Source organism: Lycorma delicatula, chromosome 4 (genome assembly GCF_047948215.1).
Source record: "Lycorma delicatula isolate Av1 chromosome 4, ASM4794821v1, whole genome shotgun sequence".
Taxonomy (NCBI): domain Eukaryota; kingdom Metazoa; phylum Arthropoda; class Insecta; order Hemiptera; family Fulgoridae; genus Lycorma; species Lycorma delicatula.
In genome coordinates, this window is record NC_134458.1 from 211443528 (window position 1) to 211465936 (window position 22409).

Below are 22409 nucleotides of genomic sequence, written 5' to 3' on the forward strand. Positions count from 1 at the left end.
GACGAGTCCATTTCAGTAACGAGTAGGGGAGTAAGCTTGACTTTTGAAATTTCATGGATGAGTGATTGATGGGTTGTGTTTTATATGGGACACCCTGTAGTTGGAAGATAAATGTTCATCATTATTAACTGACATAAATAATCTTTTAACTGCTTATAACAGTTCTATTCTTAAATAACACTCAAAGCATCATAAACACATATCTGTTGAAGCATACTCGTTCTAATACATCTACAATTTTTAGGACACAAAAATTAAAGAAAGGCTCAGACAATGACAAAATGAGGACTCAAAAAAAATCTATAAATTATAAATCTTGTTTTGCTTAGTGATTAAACAAGGATATATGTAGTACTAGTATGTATTTCAACTAGTATTACCTCCAATAATAAGATGATTTCAGTAACTTTTTATAGCATCTAATTTATGAGTGGATCTGAAACATGTTACAAATAAAAGTAACTGACAAAGAAGTTCAAGGGACAATTTATAAAACAAATGACAATGAAGCACAAGAAGAAAAAAAGGAACAAGATGGACCAGATTTTCTGAAAAAAATTAGTTCATTCAAAACAGTTCCAGAATCAGGAACACAAAGAATGAATGAATGAATCAGAAAAGGACACAAAACGAATGAATGAATCAGTTAAAGGACACAGTAAAACAGGAGGCTTGTAAAGATAATAGTAGAAAAGTAATGTTTAATTGGTACATGTTTTTAAAGAAAAAATAATAAAATGTACTCAGGTGGTAGAAAATTTTTATCTATTATGTAGCTAAGAAAGACATATGGAAAATCTACATAAAAAGCCAGCTTGTCTAATTTTTTTAACTACAAACACTAAAAAGTTATCTAGCATTTGTATATGTTCAAATTTAAATAATCAACGATTATTTAAAAAAAAAAATACCATCAACATTCAGCAAGCATAAAAAATAAGAATATTAAAAATAATGAAATCATTAAAATTAAGTTTTTTTATAATATGTAACTAAAACTTTATGAACAGAAATTAATCAATTTAATAATTTGATACTTGCAATCACTTGTTATTTATGAAAAAATCAAATCACCACATTAACAAAATCAAACCATTAAAAACACTAGATATAAGAGCCATCCAGAAATTAAAAAAAAAAAATTGGCTATAAATTTAAAATAAATAATAATAAAAAAGTATTTATTTCATACTAAAAAAAAATTTTTTTCCTTAGTTTTCTAAAAAGCCACCAATTAAATATAGTAAACTTATCATGTCAGCAATTCTTCTATTCCAACATTACAGAAATCTAACAGTAATTTTGTCATCTACTCAGCAATGACTCTTTCATTATCATCTTCCCTTCCACCTGCCTAAAAATTACTTTACAATTACTTTTTTTTTTGACTGCTGCCTAAAAGTTACTTTAATTTAGGAAACAAGTGGAAATCACAATTGTATAGTGGGTATTTAAATATTGAAACATTTCCTCTATTCCAATAATAAAAACAACATTAAAATTCTGAGGAAAGAAAAGAAAAAATTAATTAAAAAAATTTTTTTTTTTTAAATTTAATTTTGAAGGATGTGGTGTTTGTTCTTTGAGATTCTTGACGTCGTGAAAAGACTTAGCAAAAGTGAAAAAAAATAAATAAATAAATAGATTTAAACATTATCTTAGACATTTAATGTTAAAAAAATAAATTTTAATTATGAGTCTTTTTAAAAAAAAAGTTCACCTAATTAAAATAAAAAATTACACTTGTAAACAATTTTGATTTACTTTAAAAACAAACTTATTTTGTTTTCAGATCCAATCCTTTTCTACTTCAAAAAACATTCACTCTTGATACAAAATACTATGAAAATTGATATAAAAGTACAATAATAATAATAATAATAACAGCAATAATAATAGTGAAATATAAAATTTCATTTATCAATGATTCGGAAAAAATTACTATTTATGTTGGTTATGGATGTCGCTGTTAATAATCTTAACGTTGATACAAAAATAAAAATATGTGTTATTAAAATTTTTATCTAATTAAAACATTTTTTTATCATACTGCAAATTTGAAAAATGTTAAAAGCTGAATGTAAAAAAAATTAAAAGAACACATTAACCAACAGAGAATTCTAAAAATAACATTTTAATGATAAAAATCGGTCCAGTATTTACCAAGATATTTAAGTTTGAAAATTCAAAAAATTAGAATAAAATTAAACAGATTCTTATCAAAATTAGTAGCAATTTGTAAAAATCTGAAATTATATTCAGAAATGTATTCATCAAGTGGGAAGATAGCAGTTAAATGAATCGTAATATTTTTTACTTTTCTCTGGTGAAAAAATTTAAAACCCTAAAAAATTGCAAAATTGAAATGTTAACACAATGGGCAAGTATACAACCTTACAGTTAAGAAAATAGTTGAATTCTGAAAATGAACCTGTGGGTTAAGAGTTGTAACATTTAAATATTTTCATAAAAACAAAACATTTTTTGATCTAATGTCTACTGAAGAAAAAACACTGACCTTGTATACTTTTTCAATGAAGCTAAACCAAAATATTATAGGTTTTTGAAAAATGATTACATTATTATTGCTTGACATGCTGCTATGCAGTTATATCTCGGTTCATTGATTTTTCACGGGGGAGCGGGCTAGTCAGGGAAGAGGGATGGTCAGAGGCAAGAGAATTTCTTTTTAAAGAAGCTTAATTTTTTTGTGTAATTTATTGCTCTCCAAACTACATTTTCAGTGAATAATGCAATATTACATCAGATTTATTTATTCAATGTCTCTCAAAAATGGGGGGGCAGGTGACCATTGATGACATATCTAGATTTTCAATTTAAAAAATCTGGTGAAATTGGTGCAGTGGTTTGAGCCAGGGGATTCTGTCAGGGCTTTATATTGATTTCCCTATAACAAATTTACAGTGAAGTTATGCTTTTGTGATATCTCTCAAAAAGGTGGGTAGAGGGGGCAGACGACCATCGATGTCATATCTAGGGGGCATAAGCTCTTCAAAAAAATCACTTTGATGAAACTGGTCCACTGGCTGGGGCTGAGGGATTCTGCTAAGTTTTTTCCAATTATTTTAAATATATAGATTCATATTACTGAAGTAAAAAATGAAATTACTGAAGTTAAATGGAAATAAAATTTTCAAATTTAGTAAAAATAAATAAAACAAACCATACAGAAGAAAGCCAGCCAAAAATAGATGCTATAAAACTTCACAGCCAAAGTTTTTAAGCAGCATTTTGAATCACTTAAGCTGAGTGTGAATAAGCCTTATCATGAGGTAGGGTACAATGTTTTTTTTAAATAGAATAAGGTCGATTTAATAGATTAGAGTCACAATAATTATAAATTTATTTTTGCCCTATTTCATATGAAATCAACAAAAGCAAGCCTAGAAAACATCAGCTATCACTTTCTGCAAGCTTAGATTTAACTTGAGTTTTACAGGAGTCCCTGAATAATGTCACTCTATCAACTGACATTTATTTTCAATGGGTTTATTCATCCATTGATCCATATTTTATCATTAATAACAATATTAACCAGATATTTATTACCTTCTTGGTTATATAAAAGAAAAAAAATCAAGGCTGTTCTCATTACATCTTTCTTTTCTTACAACAGTAGTCAAAGAACCAATCATAACTGCTTTGTACATAAACTGTTTTCTACACAAGATGTTCATCAGTAATTACTTAGGAAGACCTTCAAATCTGAGGTAAAAGCCACAATAGGGAATCTTCTATCTGTATGAATTTAACAGTCAATTTTTTGTTTCAGTTTTTCAGTTACACAACAGGATCATTCACAATGAGTTTCATCATGAAAATTTCATTTTCCCTCAGGGAATGTAACACATCACTTTTTCATGCATGATTAATTTCCACCAAACATTTCCCATATTTGTCTGCAATTTCTGAACAAAGTTAAAATTAATTTTCTTACATTGAAAGACTAAATCACGCTTTAAATTTAGTGTTTGCAAGATTTCAAATTTTTTCACTTAAAAGTCTCAAGAAAACAATAATAATGTATTTACATTCATAAAACTCAGTTAATACTGAACTAATACAACAGGGAAGCTTTGCATAATAGGAAAGCAAAGTAAGGTCACCTGCATTAATAATATGTGCGATCATTCCTTACTTTCTGGACAGCCCTTATATTACATTAATCAAATAAAGCTTTATAAGTTAAACAGATGTTAAATTAGTAAATGAGAGAGTTGAAAATTTCTCATTTGAATAAATTATAAATTTATCACTACAGAATAAGGCACACATAAGTGAACATAATCACTAAATAGTAACGTATCATAGATATTATTATATCGAAATTAATTAGATATTACTAATTACAAGTACTACAATTAGCTATTAATAAGAATAATATACAAAATAAATTTATAATTGCATAATATTACCCTTACAATGCTAGCTTGGTCGTGCTTTAATGGCCATTCTCCAATGACAACTGTCTTTCTGTTATCAATGGTGTTAGATATTAAGACAAAAGTACAGCGACAGGTGCAGCAGTAATAGAATATGCTTACATGAGTCTATGAATCATTGACGGTCAGAAGCTAGCATTTTTACTTAATTTTATAATTGGTGTTTACTACTCACAATAGTTAGTTTAAAAGCATCAATCAAGACAAATCTGAGAGTAACTACCTCACCGGACCGAATGACTAAAAGATCTTACGTTATCTGGGTCAATCAAAGCAGGTTCTGTTTTTTATTTCTCAACAGAGTTTCCAGTACACTCAAGACCGGACAAGTCATTGATCTGATAAAACAATTTATAGATTTTTCACAATCTATAAATACTTTTAATTTCAACCCAGTTTCAGGAGAAAATAAAAATGAATATATAATTCTGAAACTTTAAAATCAATAGAATAAATGTACATCATTTAAACAGATTTCTTGTATTTTTTTTTTTGTAATTTTACTATTTAATTTTAAATAAGAGAGCAATAAAATGTTAAAAATACAATTAAATGGGTTTTTCAAGTACAAGCCAGAGAGCCTTTTCTATTTAATGCTATGTATTTAGGTAAGATGGTAAACTGCACCACTTACAACCACCCGAAATCTCTCAGGGAGCAGCAACTGCAAATTAAAGTATGTAAATAGCATTGGATCCTTAGTTATTAAATTTAAACTACATTGGATACTGTTACACAGCAGGTGTAACGGTATCTATAAGTGGCTAGTGACTACGGTAAATGTTGCCACTTAAAAATACCAAATTAAGAAAACAAAAAACAGATTTTGTTAAAAAAAAAGCATTTTGAAATGGTAAGAAAAAACCAATTTTTTTTTGTAAGTGACTTCCTTATATGGTCACAAATGAAAATGGCAAAATCCATTCCAAAGAATAACCAGCATCCAATATCACTAAGAAAAATGAAAAGTAACTTCATCAGATGCATTTATTCTGTTCACTGCAAGTACAGTAGTCATCATTATTTACATAGAAAGCAACCCTGACTGATGTTTCATGTAATTCAATGCTTTATAAACATCAAAATCTTATAAAAGACTGGGACAAACTGTGATAAATAAGAAATTAATCATCTTTTGTGTAAAACATTGCATTATAAGCAAGCTATCTCAATTCAATAAGAAAAAAAACAAAATATAAATTCTTAATGTATTTATAAAGCATGTGTTAAGAAATGATTTATATGATAATCTGTTAACTCTTGAGCTTAATTCTGTAACTGTGCTACAGATTAAATTTTTCTGGTCAGAAAGTTGAATATTGGTGACAAGAGAGAACTGGTGACATTAAAATTTAAATACACAACCTGTAAAAATTGATAGAATACAATGAGACAGAATGAGTTATAATTTTAAACAAAGTCATTTACTATTTTAAAATTTCAATACAAATTAACTATTGTATAATAAATTTTCTGAAAAACAGTAAGTTTAATTTGAGTTAAAATTTTAATGTAGTTACTCTTCTCAATAGCACAGCTTCCAACTGAATATCAGAATTATTTTAAAGTGAATTTTTCCAGTGAACTATATACTAATTGAGCCTAGTAAGCAAAACCAACTGAATGGACCATGACCAGTTAGTTCTACATACAAGGTAGCTTAAATATGTTAGTGACTTCTTTTTGCTACTATGTTACTATTTCTAATTTATATTTTTAGATTTACATAAAGAAGTGTGGAAAAATAATGAAAACCTTTGTTATCATCATAACATTTTTAAAAGCTAATGTTTCTTAGTTATCCAAACTATAGTTAAATGAAAAACTACTTTAACCCTTTCAGTGCCAGACGTTTATCCAAATGTCTATAGCAAAAGTGCTGTACATACATTAAAGGGGGTTGCCAAAAGTAGATATAATTTTTGCTAATTAATTTATTAATTTTGTTTTTTATCAACTATATCTTAATTTATATTCAATGATTTTTTTTATTTACTTATTAAACCAAGAAACATAACATTCAATAAAAAATAAAAAAATATTTACATATGCTTTTTTCAAATTTCATCTTTGTTACTGATAATGGTAAAATAAAAAACCATATATCACAAAAATTTATATACAACATGAAAGGTAATTCTATTCTTGATAAGCATCCAAATTTTCACATGTTTATTTGTAAAAATAAAAAATGGATTACTCTTTGAAAACTCATCAATAGTACCAACTTTGATAGGGCTGAGATAATCGTATAATTTACTCCATAGAAACAATAGAAATCCAAGTAAATGCATTTTATTTTCTATTCCTTCATAAAAACATTATATTTCACATTTTAAGCATCTCTAATGCTGATGTCCTTTAAACAGCACATCGGTATCTGATACACACATTTTTGGCACCAATAAAACTGGATTTTGGCACTAAAAGGGTCAATAAGTAATGAAATAATTTAATCACTGGTAATAATATTTAAACTCCCATTGCTCACTATGCTGAAAACCCAATTTTAACTTTTATACTTACATATTCTTATACTTTTCCCTCTCTTCTAGAATATTAAATAACAAAATTTTATGGTAATTATTATTTTGTATAGTTTGTTATTTTGGCACTACCATAGACACATAATTTTATATAAAGTTAAAATGTTTAAATATAATACAGAATCAGTATTCAAAGGTTGAGCAAGATAAATTCTTCAACACAGTTCAAATTTTCATGTTTAATTATTTAATTTAGATATGGACCTATATGTGGGTATAAAATTATATGAAATGAAAATTGTGGGTGAAAATGATATGGTATGAAATAATAATTTTGCAAAGCTCCATTTCAGTCTGACTAAGTAGTGCACCACAGCTCCAAAAAGCTTGTAGAAGCATATTTCACTAATTAAAAAAAATTTGATGTTATTTTAACCTGATATTTACATTTATAATTTTTGGTATTATAAAGAACTAATTACAATAATTACCAACAATTCAATTAATAAAAACTAATTAAAAACTATGTAATAATCAAAATAACTACACATTAGTAAAAAAAAAATATTTATCACTACACATTTACTACCGATGCCTACTTATTTTAAAATACTTACCAGTAGTTAAAGCAGGAGTCCATTCTTGTTCACCAGTTGCACCCCATAATAATGTCATAGGAATTTTCCGACTAGGTGGGTAAGAAGTAAGTGGTGATGCCCCAGATATTGTAAGGACACTTGGACGTGACTTCATCCGAGAATCTAGTGAAAAGAAATAATTAATCGCATTTAGAAAAATATATAATATATTAATATTACACTAACAACCTTACTATTTTATATTTTCTTTTATCAGTCAGTAAACATTTCAAGATTTATTGTTAGTATACTCACAATGTGGAAGTTAGATTTCAATACAATTAACTCATTATGATGTTAAGAATAAAGATAAATACTCTGTACTGATACAATTCACTAAGTAGAGAAAAAATAAGATATACTTGTAATACATTTATTTTATATTTATCCAATGTCCTATTACGGAAAAAAAATATTTTCCATGCACTTTTTTTTATAAAGAAGAAACTATTATACAGAGGATTAATGCGAAGTATATAGAAAAAACTTTATGTGCAATCAGAAAATCTTCTTGATTGGGTTAAAATGTAGAAGATTAAAAAGATAAATTTTAAAAACTGTATAAAGAAAAAAATAACTGATTGAACTGACATACTGAGGAATGAGACAATAGTGAAAAAGATGAATAAAACTAAGCAGTTGCTAAATACATTGAGATTCATTAAAGGAAGAGAAAAAACTGGTTGTATTTTATTTTCACATAAGGGAAGATTGATACAATTGCAGTGGCAAAAATATGTACATGGAATAGAAACAAAATAATAAGAGAGATTAGAGATCAACTAATATCTTGACAGCACATAGACTGAATGAAGAAAAGAATTATACAAATATTCAAATACAGTAATCTTGCTTAACCTCAAATTTTTATTCTAGAATGTCAAAAATAAAAAACTCTCATAAAAGATTAGTTTATAAAACACAGAGAATGGAACAAAATATACTGAAAGCAGGGAGCAGTCTGGGCAATAAGGCTCAACAAAAATATTTCAGAAAAGATGATGAGAAAAAAGTAAAGCATGATGAACTGAGAGAAAAAAGTTGGGTCTAGACGGTTTAGACAGAAAACTGTAGTGGTTTGAATACATGGATAGAATGGAACAGATACCATGATTATAATAAATTTATATGAGGACATCCTGACCCCCTAAGGGGAAGACACCCACCTTATGATGATTCTGGTTGCCACTCCACTCCCTCCATTTCTAGCCCTGATGGGCTTCACCGGAGGTCATCTTATTGACCCTCAAACACTGAGCAGGATAGATTACAGACAAATTGAAAAGACATAGTGACAGATTTGGGTAAGCAATGTGATATGATGAGAGCTGATTCTTGAGCAAAGTTCCAGGGTAGTTACTGAAATCCAAAGCCAAGAAAACTTTGAAGAGAGATTACCAGTGATGATGATGCAATTCTAAAACTGGTTACATTACCAAATATTAATCATTCATATAACTTTAAGTCAAATTACTAGTAATATTTTTTAAATTTAACACTTCACATCTTTTATGACAATTACTTTTTTCTGTATAGAAGAAATTTATTTTAATTGTTTTCATCACCCATTTCAGTGATTTGATATACTATTCATTCTTTTCTATTATATGCCAATCTTTTAGCCTTAACCTACATACCACTTCCTAAGCTCTCACCTTATGTTTTCTTTCTTAACTATTTTGACCCTGTACATTTCCTTCTATTCAAATTTATTTTATACTCTACCTATCTGTCTACTTTCCAACATCTTACAATATCATACTACAAGTGCCTCTTATTTTTATCTGGGTTTTCTTTAGTCCATATTTTGCTCATTAGTATATTTGTCATTTCTATGTATTCCTTTTCTTATTTTTATCAAGCAGCAATTTTTTAACTTAAAACATTTCTTGCTGATGGTTTTTTTAAATGTAGACTTATTTTGAGCACATTTTAAGTTAAAATAAACAATTTTAAATAAACTTAAAAATATAATAAAACTGACCTTAAAAATGAACTAAAGATTAAAAAATATTTTTCCAATCTTTAATAAAATTTTGAGTTTGTGAAGTTAGCACCAAGTAAAAACAACTGATTACAAATAACTTAACTTATAAACCATTAATATTTCAACATTTAAAGAATATAAAAATAATTAATTTTTCTTTCGTGTCCTTTTAAGTAAGTTTTGCTTAACCACAAAAAATGTTTTTTAATCACATAAACTCCATTGTATCATTTTTTATGCAGACATACGTGAAGTAAAGAGTATAATATATATATTTATATAAATTGCCTAAAACTCACATTCATGTATTATCACTAATTCCAAAAAAGTATATAAATAAATGAAAGATATAGAATGAAGAACAATGCAAATATAATCATGAAATTTATAATAGTGTATATATTCTTCAGAACTGGTATATGACATTAATATTAAATGACAAAAAGTCTGTACAAAGCATATTTGAATCAAGGTTATTTTCATTAAGAAAAAAAAACTTGTAACACGTAAGAAATTTATTTTATATAAAATTATAACTAAGTTAAAAAAATAAATCAATAACAACGTGTCCAACATGTGGTGGAAACAACAAATTCCAGCACTATTTTTCAAAATACTGGCTGCAGAAAAACTGTACACAAACAGTTATTGATATAAAAATTTACAAAATACAAAATATATAATAGTAATTAATAACACAGAAAATGATTACTTACGGTCATGGAATGCAGTTTGTGATGCCGATCTTAATATTTTATGAGGATGTCCAGCTGTACTTGAATGTTTGTTACTACTATTATTATTCATCATATCATTAGAACTACTACAAGAAGGCACAGCTTGATAATGATGTTGCTGAATTAGTACTCCTGTTGGACCTATAATAAAAATCAAAAATCTATACTATTAAAAAAATTGTATGTGTGTGTGTGTGTGTGAGGGGGGGCATGTGCATGCATGCATAATGCTAATATGAAATTCATATAAACAAATTTTATATTCTAATAGAAGACCAAAAATAACCTAATGCCCCCAGTTGGACTTTCCACCAAACTTGATAGTTTTTAAAATAATCGACATCAAATGTCAAATAGAATAAATTTTATAGTGCTTATTTTGACTTTTTAATAAATTTTATTCAGTTGAATTTAATTTTATGTTAGTTAATTTTAATTTATTTTATAATGCTTGGATTCAATAAGACTGCGCATACAGCAGGCAATCCATGAGGTTACTGCAAGAAGTTTTCGGAGATCAAATAATTTCTAAGGGATTCTGGCCACCTTATCTTTATTATAATACCCACCATCTTCAAGTTATATTATTATTTCTTGTGAATATTAAGAAGAGAGAATCTGATATATAAATGTGAAAGTTTATGGCAGTTCTATCAACTTAACATAACATTACACAAGAACCGACTGACCGATTGCTTTCAGATTTTCAGGATACATTCGAGTTTTCTCAGGGAAGGTTTTAAGACATAGATCAAGGTCCTAACCCTTTAAGGGTGAAGTTATGAATTTTTCCTCTTGGATGACAACTTAATACAGTTTTTGATCTCATTTTCCAACATAAAATAACAGACTATGCACTTTATAATATACAAGGGTCACTCAAATATAAATTTGCTGCATGGACTGAGGAAGAGCAGTGAATATGGTGGGGCACTGCAGGTAGTTAGTTGGATATGTGTGGAGGGGAGCCACTGGCAAGCCATGCCCGTAGGTCACATTCTCGTATCACAGCAGAATGTTAGAACAGGTGGTATTGTCATCTGCTGGGCAATGAATTCTAATCCGATTTCTCACCAACAAAGGTGTCAAATCCTCTGAAATTTTGACTAGACTCCAGGCACAGTTCAGAGATGATACCTGTCAAAAACTCAAGTGTTTGATTGGGCCAAAATATTTTGAAGTGGCCATGATGCAGTAGAAAACTAAAGTCACAAACATCATCTGCGGACCAGCATCAATGACAACATGCAGGCTGTTTGTAACTTGTGAAAGGTGACCATCGCATAACTGTCACTGAAATTGTATCAAAAGTGGGTGTAAGTGTTGGGAGTGTGCATACAATGTTGACAGACACTCTTGGATACAGAAAAGTGTCAGCAAGGGGAATTCCACATCTATTCATTAAGGCAAAGAAAAATTTTCAGAAAGCCATCTGTCAACGGCTTCTGAATTGCTTTAAGGAAAAAGGTGAATCGTACTGTGATCTGCAATAAAACGTGGCAGAAAGAATGAGAATGGTGTGGCAGAAAAGTGGGGAGGGGGCACCGATCAAGATCAAGAAACTATTGTCAGCTGAAAAAGTTCTGGTAATTGTGTTTTGGACTCAAAAGATGTGCTGCTGATTGATTTCCTGCATGAATGAAGGACAGTAAATGCAGAATACTGCTACCAGTCATTGGATTATGGCAGTGCTAATTAATGCAACAAACGACACTGGCAACCGATTCACTAAGTTCTCATTCTCCACAACATACGGTCACATACAGCAACTCAGACTCATGATAAAATCGTTTAAATTCATTGAACACCTCTTGAAAACCCACCGTACAGTCTAGACTTGTCACCTGTGACTTCTATATGTTTTATTTGGTGAAAGAAGCTTTAAGAGGGGAAAGATTCTAAGATAATGCTCCAGTTCAACATTCTGTGCACAATTGATTACTGGGGCAGCCATCTTGTTTTTTGATGAGGGGATCAGGAAACTACTTGCCTGGTGGAAAGATATATTTCTGTTGAAGGAGACTATGAAAAAAAGATAAGGTAATTTATTTGTAATTTTATCTAATATCAATAAAGCTGTGTAGACAAATTCTGGTTTATGTTTGAGCAACCCTTATATCCAATTTTTAGTTCTCTACCTTGATCTCTTCTCGAGATACAAGGTATTCTAGGGTAATGGAAAGGGGAACCAAAAGGGATATGTTCATCCACAGCAGCAGCTTCTATGTTAACAATAAGGGAAACGTTAGAGGAAAGAGAGCTTTTCAGGCTTTGTTATTTATCAGTATTACTCTCATAACCATAAGGAAAATGAATATGGAAGGGGTGCAGTCAATAATAGATTAAAACAGTTTAATAGAAAATATAATAAACAAAAACAAACAAAAGGCATACCTTTCGGAAAAATATGAGTCCAACGACGTCTATTTGAAGTTAATTTAATAGTAATATGTGATGGATCAAAAGGATTAATAAGTGCTCTACCAGGTCGAGGTGTTGGTGGTGATGATAAGTGAGTACTTGGTGAACCAACGCTTCCAGCAACAGTTCGTGATAATACCGGACCATCGACCAAATCTGTTGATTTCACTAAAACACATAAAAAGTATGTTCTTAATAAAAATTAACTGAATATCTATTTTTTATCCCTGTTAAATGGGATGCAGAAAATTCAGGACATTTTATTATTTTTAATTAGTATTTAAAAATTTAACAACAGAGAAAAATTGTTTCTCAAAAAAAAAGGCATGTAGTTTTATTTTAAATAAACTGGTGTAAGATCTCTTAGATCAGTTATTTATTTAAAAATGATAATGGAAGTGCTTTCTAAACTAAGTATTATGCTAAGTTACTTTTAATAAAAAATTCTTACATTCTGGAGGTGACTCGGCAGAAAGTGGTATATTTATAGCAGCAGTATGACTAGTCCCAATAATAGGTGATGAATCACCACTAAGCCGATCAGATGATTGAGAATGATGTATATCCGGATCTGACATTTTACGTTTCATTATTTTATTACTATTACCAGTATCTAAGGCTGATGAGACACTAGTTTTCTTGGTTAATCTAGAAAATCTATTAAGACTGAAAACATATAGATTTAATTAAATTATAAAAATAAGACCATACAAAATACTATTTTCTAGATAATTTCTAGAAATAAATAAATCATAGCAGAAACATAATTTATGTGTAGAACAAATACATTCATTCAGACTTTTTCTGATAATAATTACTGGTTATATGAAATAGGTAAATTGTAAGAATTTTGAAAACTAATAAATGTAAATTAAATAAACCTAGGGAATGACTTACAGGCGAACTAATTAATAAAAACCAATGCTTTTTCATGGATTAGTGTATTATCAAGAAATAGAATAAATGCTTATCCTGTAGATAAAGATAAGGCAGGACTAACTGAAGTCTGAACTTTACCTTATGAATTTTTAAATTCTGAACTATTACATCTTTTAGTAGCCACCATTTCAATTAACACATTTTTCAAGTTAAAAGTTTATGGTTTTAATCAAACGACATAACATATTCTTAGGAAATGTGGTAAACAAATGTTATCTTTGAGATCTCCAACATTTCATGGGGATGGATTCCAGAACACCTTGCTTTAAATAACCCCACAAGAAAAGATTGCATTTAATGAGATCCAGTGATTTCATGGACCAAGGAATACCATTTCATGTCTACATATAGAATGATCTGAATAAAATTGTTAAAACTGTAAATCACTAATTACCTAGCTACAAGATTTGATTACTCCAGTCTGTTGAGCCCATTTGTCTGGATTGATTTCAGGTTTCTCTGTTGTTTTATCAGACAAGAATTCTTCAATAAGTCTATCATACTGCTTTAATGAAACTGTAGCAGTAGCATTCTTACAATCTTCCTCGCAAATTATTTGAGAAGATTGTATGGTATACCATACAACAAAATTTGCCAATATCCAGTCGTTCTTGATACATTTCATTAGGAATGTTTGTTATCATATATCAAAAGTTTTTTTTATTCACATACCTGCATACATGGAAATGTGCTTCGTCATTCACTAGCATATTGTGAACATTTTAAAATTCAAAAATTAGCAGCAAAATGCCACCATTTTCGCATGCAATCCCATCCATTTAACTCTTGCACTAAAATTTTAATCAGATTCATTTGTAAATCATTCCTTAATAGAAGTCAAGTGAAAATGAATTAAACAGCTAGATCATTAGGGGCTTTGTAGCTCTTATGAGATCTATGTTTTTTTATTGAATATACAATCCTTTGTGTACATCCCAACCCCGTAGGGGGCAGACACCCACTTTGTCACGTTACCGGTCACCATACCACCCAATCCTTTGTGTTCAAGCTTCTTGTTTACATGAACCAGTTCTTAAAAATTCTGCACCCAGATTTTAATTACAGTGCATCATTCTGATAGATATTAAAACAGCATTAAAACAACTTCAAACTGTTCACGTCTAATAGCCATAAAATTATTGCCACTTTCATGGAATAGTTTAATCATAACATAAAAGTTAAGGGGTTTTTATTTAAAATAATATTAAATGAAAGATGTTTAGGTTTCTCTTGATTTTTCACATAATAGCTAAATTATTACCAGATAACACTCTCAGAAGTTTATCTTAGTTCAAACTGAAACATAACTACTTTTTTATGCGCATTTTATTTCAGAGAATTATTTCACTTAAATGTTGATTTAGAGCAAATAAAGTAAAAAATGTTGAATAAAACAAACAAAAACCATGTCAATAAATGAAAGTTTGGATTTTTTATTGCTTTCTACCTAAGGCACTACAATTATTGAATGTCTACCTTGGCAATTTAAAAATGGGAAAATCGGGAATTATTTTAAGTTATCCGTTAAACATGAAATTTAGAATGCCAATGTTGCCTAAAATCAAGTTCTTCAACAGTAGTCAACAAACCTTTTACCACTGTAAACTGTAAATAGTTTATGGAAAACCTCCAGTCAGTACAGGTAGAATTTCAGCATTTTTCTTTCAGCCATATGAGCTGAAATTTTATTTATTGGCTTAATGTCTCACAGGCTTGTAAAGAGATCTTGTAACTGCTGCTTGAATATCAAATACTATCTATGTTGTAAAAGATGAATTTTTTTTGGAATGTTTCTTATCCAAGACCAAAACTGTGGCAAACATTTTTAACACAATTTCTAAACTACACTTTTTATTGAAGCTTGTTTCAAATTTTTGTCAGTAATGAATGTATGAATATTTTTAAAAATTTAACAACAGAGATATTCTGGCCAAAAAACTAATTACCAAAAGTCATCCTGCTTATTCAACCAACTTGACCATTATTTTAAAAAAATCGGAGGCTTTCTGGGTGCTCTAAAATTTAGAGACATCAAAAATATTCTGAAAAAAAGATTTCTGTTTGTTACTGTAAATGCAAACACCATTTAAATCAGGATATTCTGAAAGCAATAGTAGTTACTTACTTACAGTTCTGAATGTGTGTTTTTTAAGGGTGAATTCCAGGAATTAAACTGTTCCATCTCACAACTATGTCATAGTAAAAACTACTAATGTATCACAATCAAATATAACTTCACAAAATTAATAACAGATATAATCTTTTTTTTATTCTAATCTTACCTTGAAGTGTGTACTGAAGGCATAGTAAATACTTGGGCGTCATATGCATCATAATCAAAAGCAGCTGAATCTAATGGAGAATCATCTTCGCACAATGATTTTGATTTTTGTTGACCCGTTGTAGTATTAGTATTATTATCAATATTACTACTGCTACTACTACTATTACTATTGCTTGTACTACTGGAATTATTAGAATGCCCACTGGAATTATTATTGTTTGCAGCAGATGGGTTAGAACAAATATTTGAAATACTAGTTGGAGGTGTACTAGAAATCTGTTTGTTTCTTCTTGGTGGTAATTTAATACGTGGGACAAAACTAGAATAAGCTACTTTCTTATTGGTAGAGTAAAAACTGCAAAAAAAAAGATTATGAGTAAATAAATTGTTACATTTGTTTTAAATTATCCACAAATACAGATATAACTAGAAAAAAATTACAACAAAACTAACTACAGTGTGATTCACATAGTGTTACTGGCACTTCCTGAGCTTTCTCCTGAGCTTTATTCTACTAACAAAGATAATTAAAAGAGTTCATATAAACATGGGTCTGAAAATGCTCCGTTAGCAAGTTGCAGTAGCCAAAGATTTCGCTCTGATTCCTGAGTAAAGAGTGAAATAAAACCATACTGAAATTTTAGGAACTCAAATTGGGGGGCAAACTTGATAGTTTCTTATGGTTTTTGACCTGACAAATTGAATAAAACAGATTTTAGAACCATATCACCAGTAGTTTTCATATTTCATGTAAAACAAAAAAATATATTGTCTAAAACACAATCTTTTACGTTTGCAATACAAAAACTTTTTTAAATGCCTAATAAATGCATAAAATTTATTATAAAAACTTGTAGAGAATTTAATTCTGAGAAAATTGATGTAAAATAGCCCAATAAAAAACAAATATGAGTTTAAGAGATTTGATCTTATTACTCACATTTAACATATGAAAATTAAATGATTACACTTACAAAGCATGTTTGCTTTATTATAGAGTGCAATGATACAAAAAGATAGTATTGTATTCAAGATAAAAATTAAATTAAAAAAAAACAATACTAATGTTATTCAGACAACATAACTTTCTCGAATTCACTGTCAAATTGAAAATTTGAGAAATTATTTCCTAAGTTGGTAACATAAAAATCAGCTTGTTAACAATGCATTTTATGTCATATCATCAATGCACTGGATGTTCTACATTACTTCTGTGAATTGCTGCCAGTACAATGTAGTTTAATTGTGTGTGTGTGTTTTAATTGATGTAATACTGCAGCAATGCCCTTGTTATTTACAACGATGGAATATGCCAACATGGTATTTATCTTTGAGGGTGTGTGATAGAAATGCAATTGCTGCATAACATCAAAGATGTTTTCCTAACTGCAGAGTTCCAAATCCTTAAACAATTGGTGGAACAAGCCATACACTATGAAATGGGTACAATTCTCAGCATTAGTACTCATTGTGACCAATCTGCCCATCATGATAGTGATATATTGATGAAACCATTATAGAGGATACTCACTGCAGTCCAGGGGTTAGTACATGATGCTTTTGCCGGCAGTTTGGAGTTTCCCAGACTATGGTGTAGAGGACACTTCACAACAAGCTGTATCCTTACCATAACCAATGAGTACAAAATCTTCAACCAAGAGATCCTTCTCTTCAATTTCAATATTGCAACTGGTTGAATATCACCCGCCGATTGCACATGTTCATTTTATTTACTGATGAGGCTCAGTTTACTTGGGACAGCATCCTCTGCAACAAACACACTTGGGCAAAAGTCAATCCACACACGGCAGTAGAACATAATTTCTAACACTGATCACTGATTTAGTTCACAATCACTGCTTTTTAGTTTACAGTCAGCTAATCAGACCATTCATTCTTCCAGAACATCTAAATTCCAACATTACTTGGGATCCCTCAAGGAATAATTGTCACTGTTATTAGAAGATGCTCCACTAGCATCAAGATACCACATGTACTTTCAGCATGATGGCGTTTCTCCCCACTTCTCATGTGCCTTTTCAGCATAGTTAAATCTTCACTCTAGCAATTTCCAGAGCGAGGATTGGCTGTGGTGGGCCACACTCCTAGCCACCAAGATCATCTATCTAACACCATTAGATTTTTGGATGTGGGGTTGTATGAAAAGTTTGTGTATACAAGAAAAGTTCATAGGCATGAAGGATTGGTTGCTCATAGAACAGATGCCACTGCAAAAATTAAAGAAAGTTGTGCAGAATTGCAGAGATCAATGCTAGCAATCCAAAACATGCAGCCAAATATACTGAAGTAGAAGCACAGATTTTTAAAATTTACTGTAAACTTTATTAAATGTATCAATTTACATTTTCATTCTTTTCACATTGTATCAACTTAATGTTAACTTCATTTTCTGTAGCTGATAATGTCTAAACGTTTTCATATGACAAGTGTTAGTAATAAAATCTATTTTCTTGAACTTATATTTGTTTTTATTGTGCTACTTCACATCATTTCTCTCAGAACTAAATTCTCTACAAGTTTTGATAACAAATTTTATGCATTTATTAATCATTTAGCAAAGTTTCTATATTACATATGCAAAAAATGTGTTTTTAGACACATATTTTTCTGTTTTGCATCAGATATTATGAAACCTGCTCAAGATATGGTTCTGGAATGTGTTTTGGAATGTATGGCCAAAAATCATACAAATACATCAATTTTACCTTTTAATTTGGGTTTCTGTAGAATTTCAGTAAGGTTTTATTTCACTCTTTGCCCAGGAATTAGGATGAAATCTTTTGCTAGCCATAACATACCAACAGAACATTTAAGGACACATGATTATATGAACTTTATTTTATGTTTATATGAACATTATTTTCACATGTAAAATGAGCTCATAAAATACCGGTAACACTATATGAACCATTCTATATAATGCGTACCACCAAAAAAAATGTTGCTTATGTTTAAAGTAAATGGAAGGTTCTGAACCCCTTTCTCTACAGAGAGCCATTTGTTTCCAATCTTCCTTAGTAAACAAAATTTAAACTGATCATATCTGAACCTTTTTTTTAAATGTATTTTTTGTTAAATTATAAGCAAAAGAAAAATAAATGATGAAGATCACACCTTTCCTCCTTAAAGATTCCATAAGTGTTCCCCATCTCATTTTGTAATATTTCTAACAATTAATTTACTCTTTTCATGCAACACCAACCATCACCAGTTTTAATAAAGTAACTGATATCAGGATTTAACCAACCATTGTTAAAATTTTCAAATAGTCCCTCTTGCACATCACATAGTAATAATTGTAAAATGTTTTTTGTCATAAATTTATTTTGAAAAAATATTTTTATTGCTTCTATGCGTGATGGGAGTGCATGACCATAAACTAGGTGAAACTGAATACTCCTGCTAATATAAAATAATTTTATAAGGTATAATCAATAAGATAAAAAAGAATTAATTAAAAATAATAAATATAAATTACTATTCATTATTTTTTATACAAAATATAACTACTGACAAATGCGATTTATGGAGAGATTAAAAAAAAGTCACACAGACTATTCCCCTGCAACACAGTCATTTTCCATACTTCAAATTTAAAAAAAAAGGCAGCCATAATTATTAAGATTTCACAAGAATACCAAATTAAATTTAACAATGGTTAGTACAATTGTCTGTTGTGTTTTATAACAGCTTTTGAAGTTATTATGAACCATAAGTCATACTTTACTTTTCAAATTAAACAAATAAAAAATTAATAGACTGTTATAAAATCAAAAAATCTGACGTGGAAACCACATGAATTCCTTGTACACCTATTAATTACATATACACATTTTTTGCTGTGCTTCATTTAAACTTATTTCATTTGAAAGTTAGATAAGATCCTCCAATTCTTTAATAAAGTGGACAGTTACACAATTGATGAAATATTAGTTTTTATTAACATCAAATATTTATGTAATTATTAATTCAACAATCTTACATCAAATACAAGGTGTGGCTATTAAATAATGAGACTAATACTGCTACAGAAGAACTGCGCATGCGCCAAATTCATACGACCAACAGTTGTGTAGCATGAAGCCTTCTCTTTCTATTGTTTCCACTCCGGTTTCTGTAGACATGGTCTGTCCATGGCCTTCGTTTGGATAACATCTGTTTTTTGTTTTGCCGAAAAAATTATAAGTGTTTTATAAGAGCAAAGAATTGTCATGAATTTCATATGAAACTTGGAAAAACTGCTACTGAAACTTATCTTTTATTAAAAAAGGTATATGGTAATGAATACTTATCATGTGCACAGGCTTTTAGATGGTTTAAGTATTTCCAAGATAGCTGAGAAGACGCTGAAGATGATGTTCACTAGGTCGCCCTTCCTCATCAAAAAGGGATAAAAATATCAAAAAAATTGGTAATCTGATACGATATGACTGTCGGTTAACTATTCGTGCTATTGCTGAAACTGTAGGAATTGACAGAGAATGTGTAAGGCAAATTTTAACATGCAAAAAGTGTGTGAAAATGGTGCCTAAAATTCTCACAATCTAACAAAAAGAAGCTTGTGAAAATGTTTGTTCTGACACTTTGAATGCCACTGAAAATGACCCAAACTTCTTGGAAAAGTGGTAACATGTCATTAATCTTGGTTTTTCACTTATGATCCAGAAACTAAGTGTCAATCATTGCATTGGAAGGCCACAACTTCACTGAGCAAATGAAAATTCAAAGCAATTATGATGTTTTTTTTTTCAATATTCATGGGATTGTGTACCTTCATTGGGTTCCTGAAGGTCAAACTATTAATCAACATCATTACCTTGAGGTCCTTGCTCAACTCCATGAAAAAATAAGTAAAAAAACGACCAGAATTGTGGAAGAACAAGTCATGGGTTCTTCATCAGGACAATGCACCGGCTCACACTGCATTGTCTGTTGAGAAGTTTCTAACCAAGTATAACATCCCAGTGTTAGACCATCCACCTTATTCGCCTGATCTGGCACCATGTGACTTTTAGCTGTTCCCCAAGGTTAAATCTGCATTAAAAGGAACAAGATTTTGAACTGTTGAAGCAGTGAAAGAAAAAGCGGTGCACATCATGAAAGAGCTCACAGAAGAAGACTTCCAGCACTGTTTCGAACAATGGAAAATTCACATGGAACGTTTTAGGGATAGAGGAGGGGTGAATATTGAAGGGGATAATAACTAAATATGTATAAATTTAAAATAAAATATTTTACAGCATTAGTCTCGTTATTTAATAGCCACACCTTATATTAGGATAGAGCAAGAGTCCCTTTATTACTTGTATTACTAGATCAGCATTATTCGTATCTTCGTGAATTCCTATATACTGGTTACAAATATTCATTTTGACCTTACGGTGTAAAATATCCAGTTTTTATTATTAGATTATTTGGTGAATAATAAAAAATGAAAAAGAAACAATCATACAGGAAAAAGAAAGATAACATGAAGAAATATGTACCTCAAAAAAACAACAATAAGATGAATAAGAAGAGGAAGAAAATGTTAAGAACAAGGAAAGAATAAAAAAATTAAGAGAAGATGATAAATATAAAGAGAAAGAAAATGTTAAAACCAAAGAAAGAATAAAAAGATTAAGAGAATATGGTAAATATAAAGAGGAAGAAAACATTAAGACCAAGGAAAGAATAAAAATATTAAGAGAGGATGATGAATATAAAGAGAGAAAATTTGAAAACTAAAGAACAAGTACACAATTAATTGAATTATAACAAACCAAAGGGTTATTAAATGATTAGCAACAGATAACAAATAAACGAAACGATGATCAACTCCTACTTGGGAGAATATTGTCCGACAATATCAGAGGAGTAATGAACTAAAAGATAAGAATTTTTTGCAATTTATTAAAGATTGGGCATGTATGCCTCAGTGTATGTGTTGTTCTTGAAGGGTCTATTTTTCAGTCACTCTGTAGTTAACTTTAATGTAGATCAAATTAAACATAAATTCCAGAATAATTAAATAAAATTAAATGGAAATTAAACTAGAAAATCCAAAAATAATATGATTGTAAATAAAAATTAATATTAAATAATCACATGTTTCACCAAATCTATTACATATACATGTAAGTAAGTAATAATGCTTATTAAATTACACACATGCGTATGCACGCACACACACACACACACACATTTTTAAAAGTACATAAAATTTTATTTCACTAGTAACTTCTGATATTTTTCATATTTTTTTTTATTGTTATTAATGAATTATTATTTATTGTAAAAAGTTTTTTTTTACAATCACAGGTTAATAATTATTAATAAATTAATGTATTTAAATTAAAAAAAAGGAGATGAAGTCCGATTCAAACCGATGTGCCTTCCCTTGTAAGATCCAAATATTTTATTAATTAAAATTTTATTTGGCTATAACTCTGGA

The 22409-nt window shown here is 29.4% G+C and overlaps 1 protein-coding gene across 3 annotated transcripts in view; it reads right to left on the reverse strand.

Annotated features, from left to right (window-relative positions):
- The window catches only part of Iml1 (GATOR complex protein Iml1), a 199049-nt gene that overhangs the window by 127557 nt on the left and 49083 nt on the right, over positions 1–22409 (reverse strand). For all 3 annotated transcript variants that reach the window (XM_075365142.1, XM_075365139.1, XM_075365140.1), the window contains 5 exons: positions 15954–16310; positions 13184–13398; positions 12706–12900; positions 10291–10452; positions 7567–7710 (listed from right to left, as the gene is read on the reverse strand). In XM_075365142.1, the coding sequence (XP_075221257.1) occupies positions 7567–7710; positions 10291–10452; positions 12706–12900; positions 13184–13398; positions 15954–16310 (1073 nt within the window). The remainder of the gene's footprint in view (positions 1–7566; positions 7711–10290; positions 10453–12705; positions 12901–13183; positions 13399–15953; positions 16311–22409) is intronic.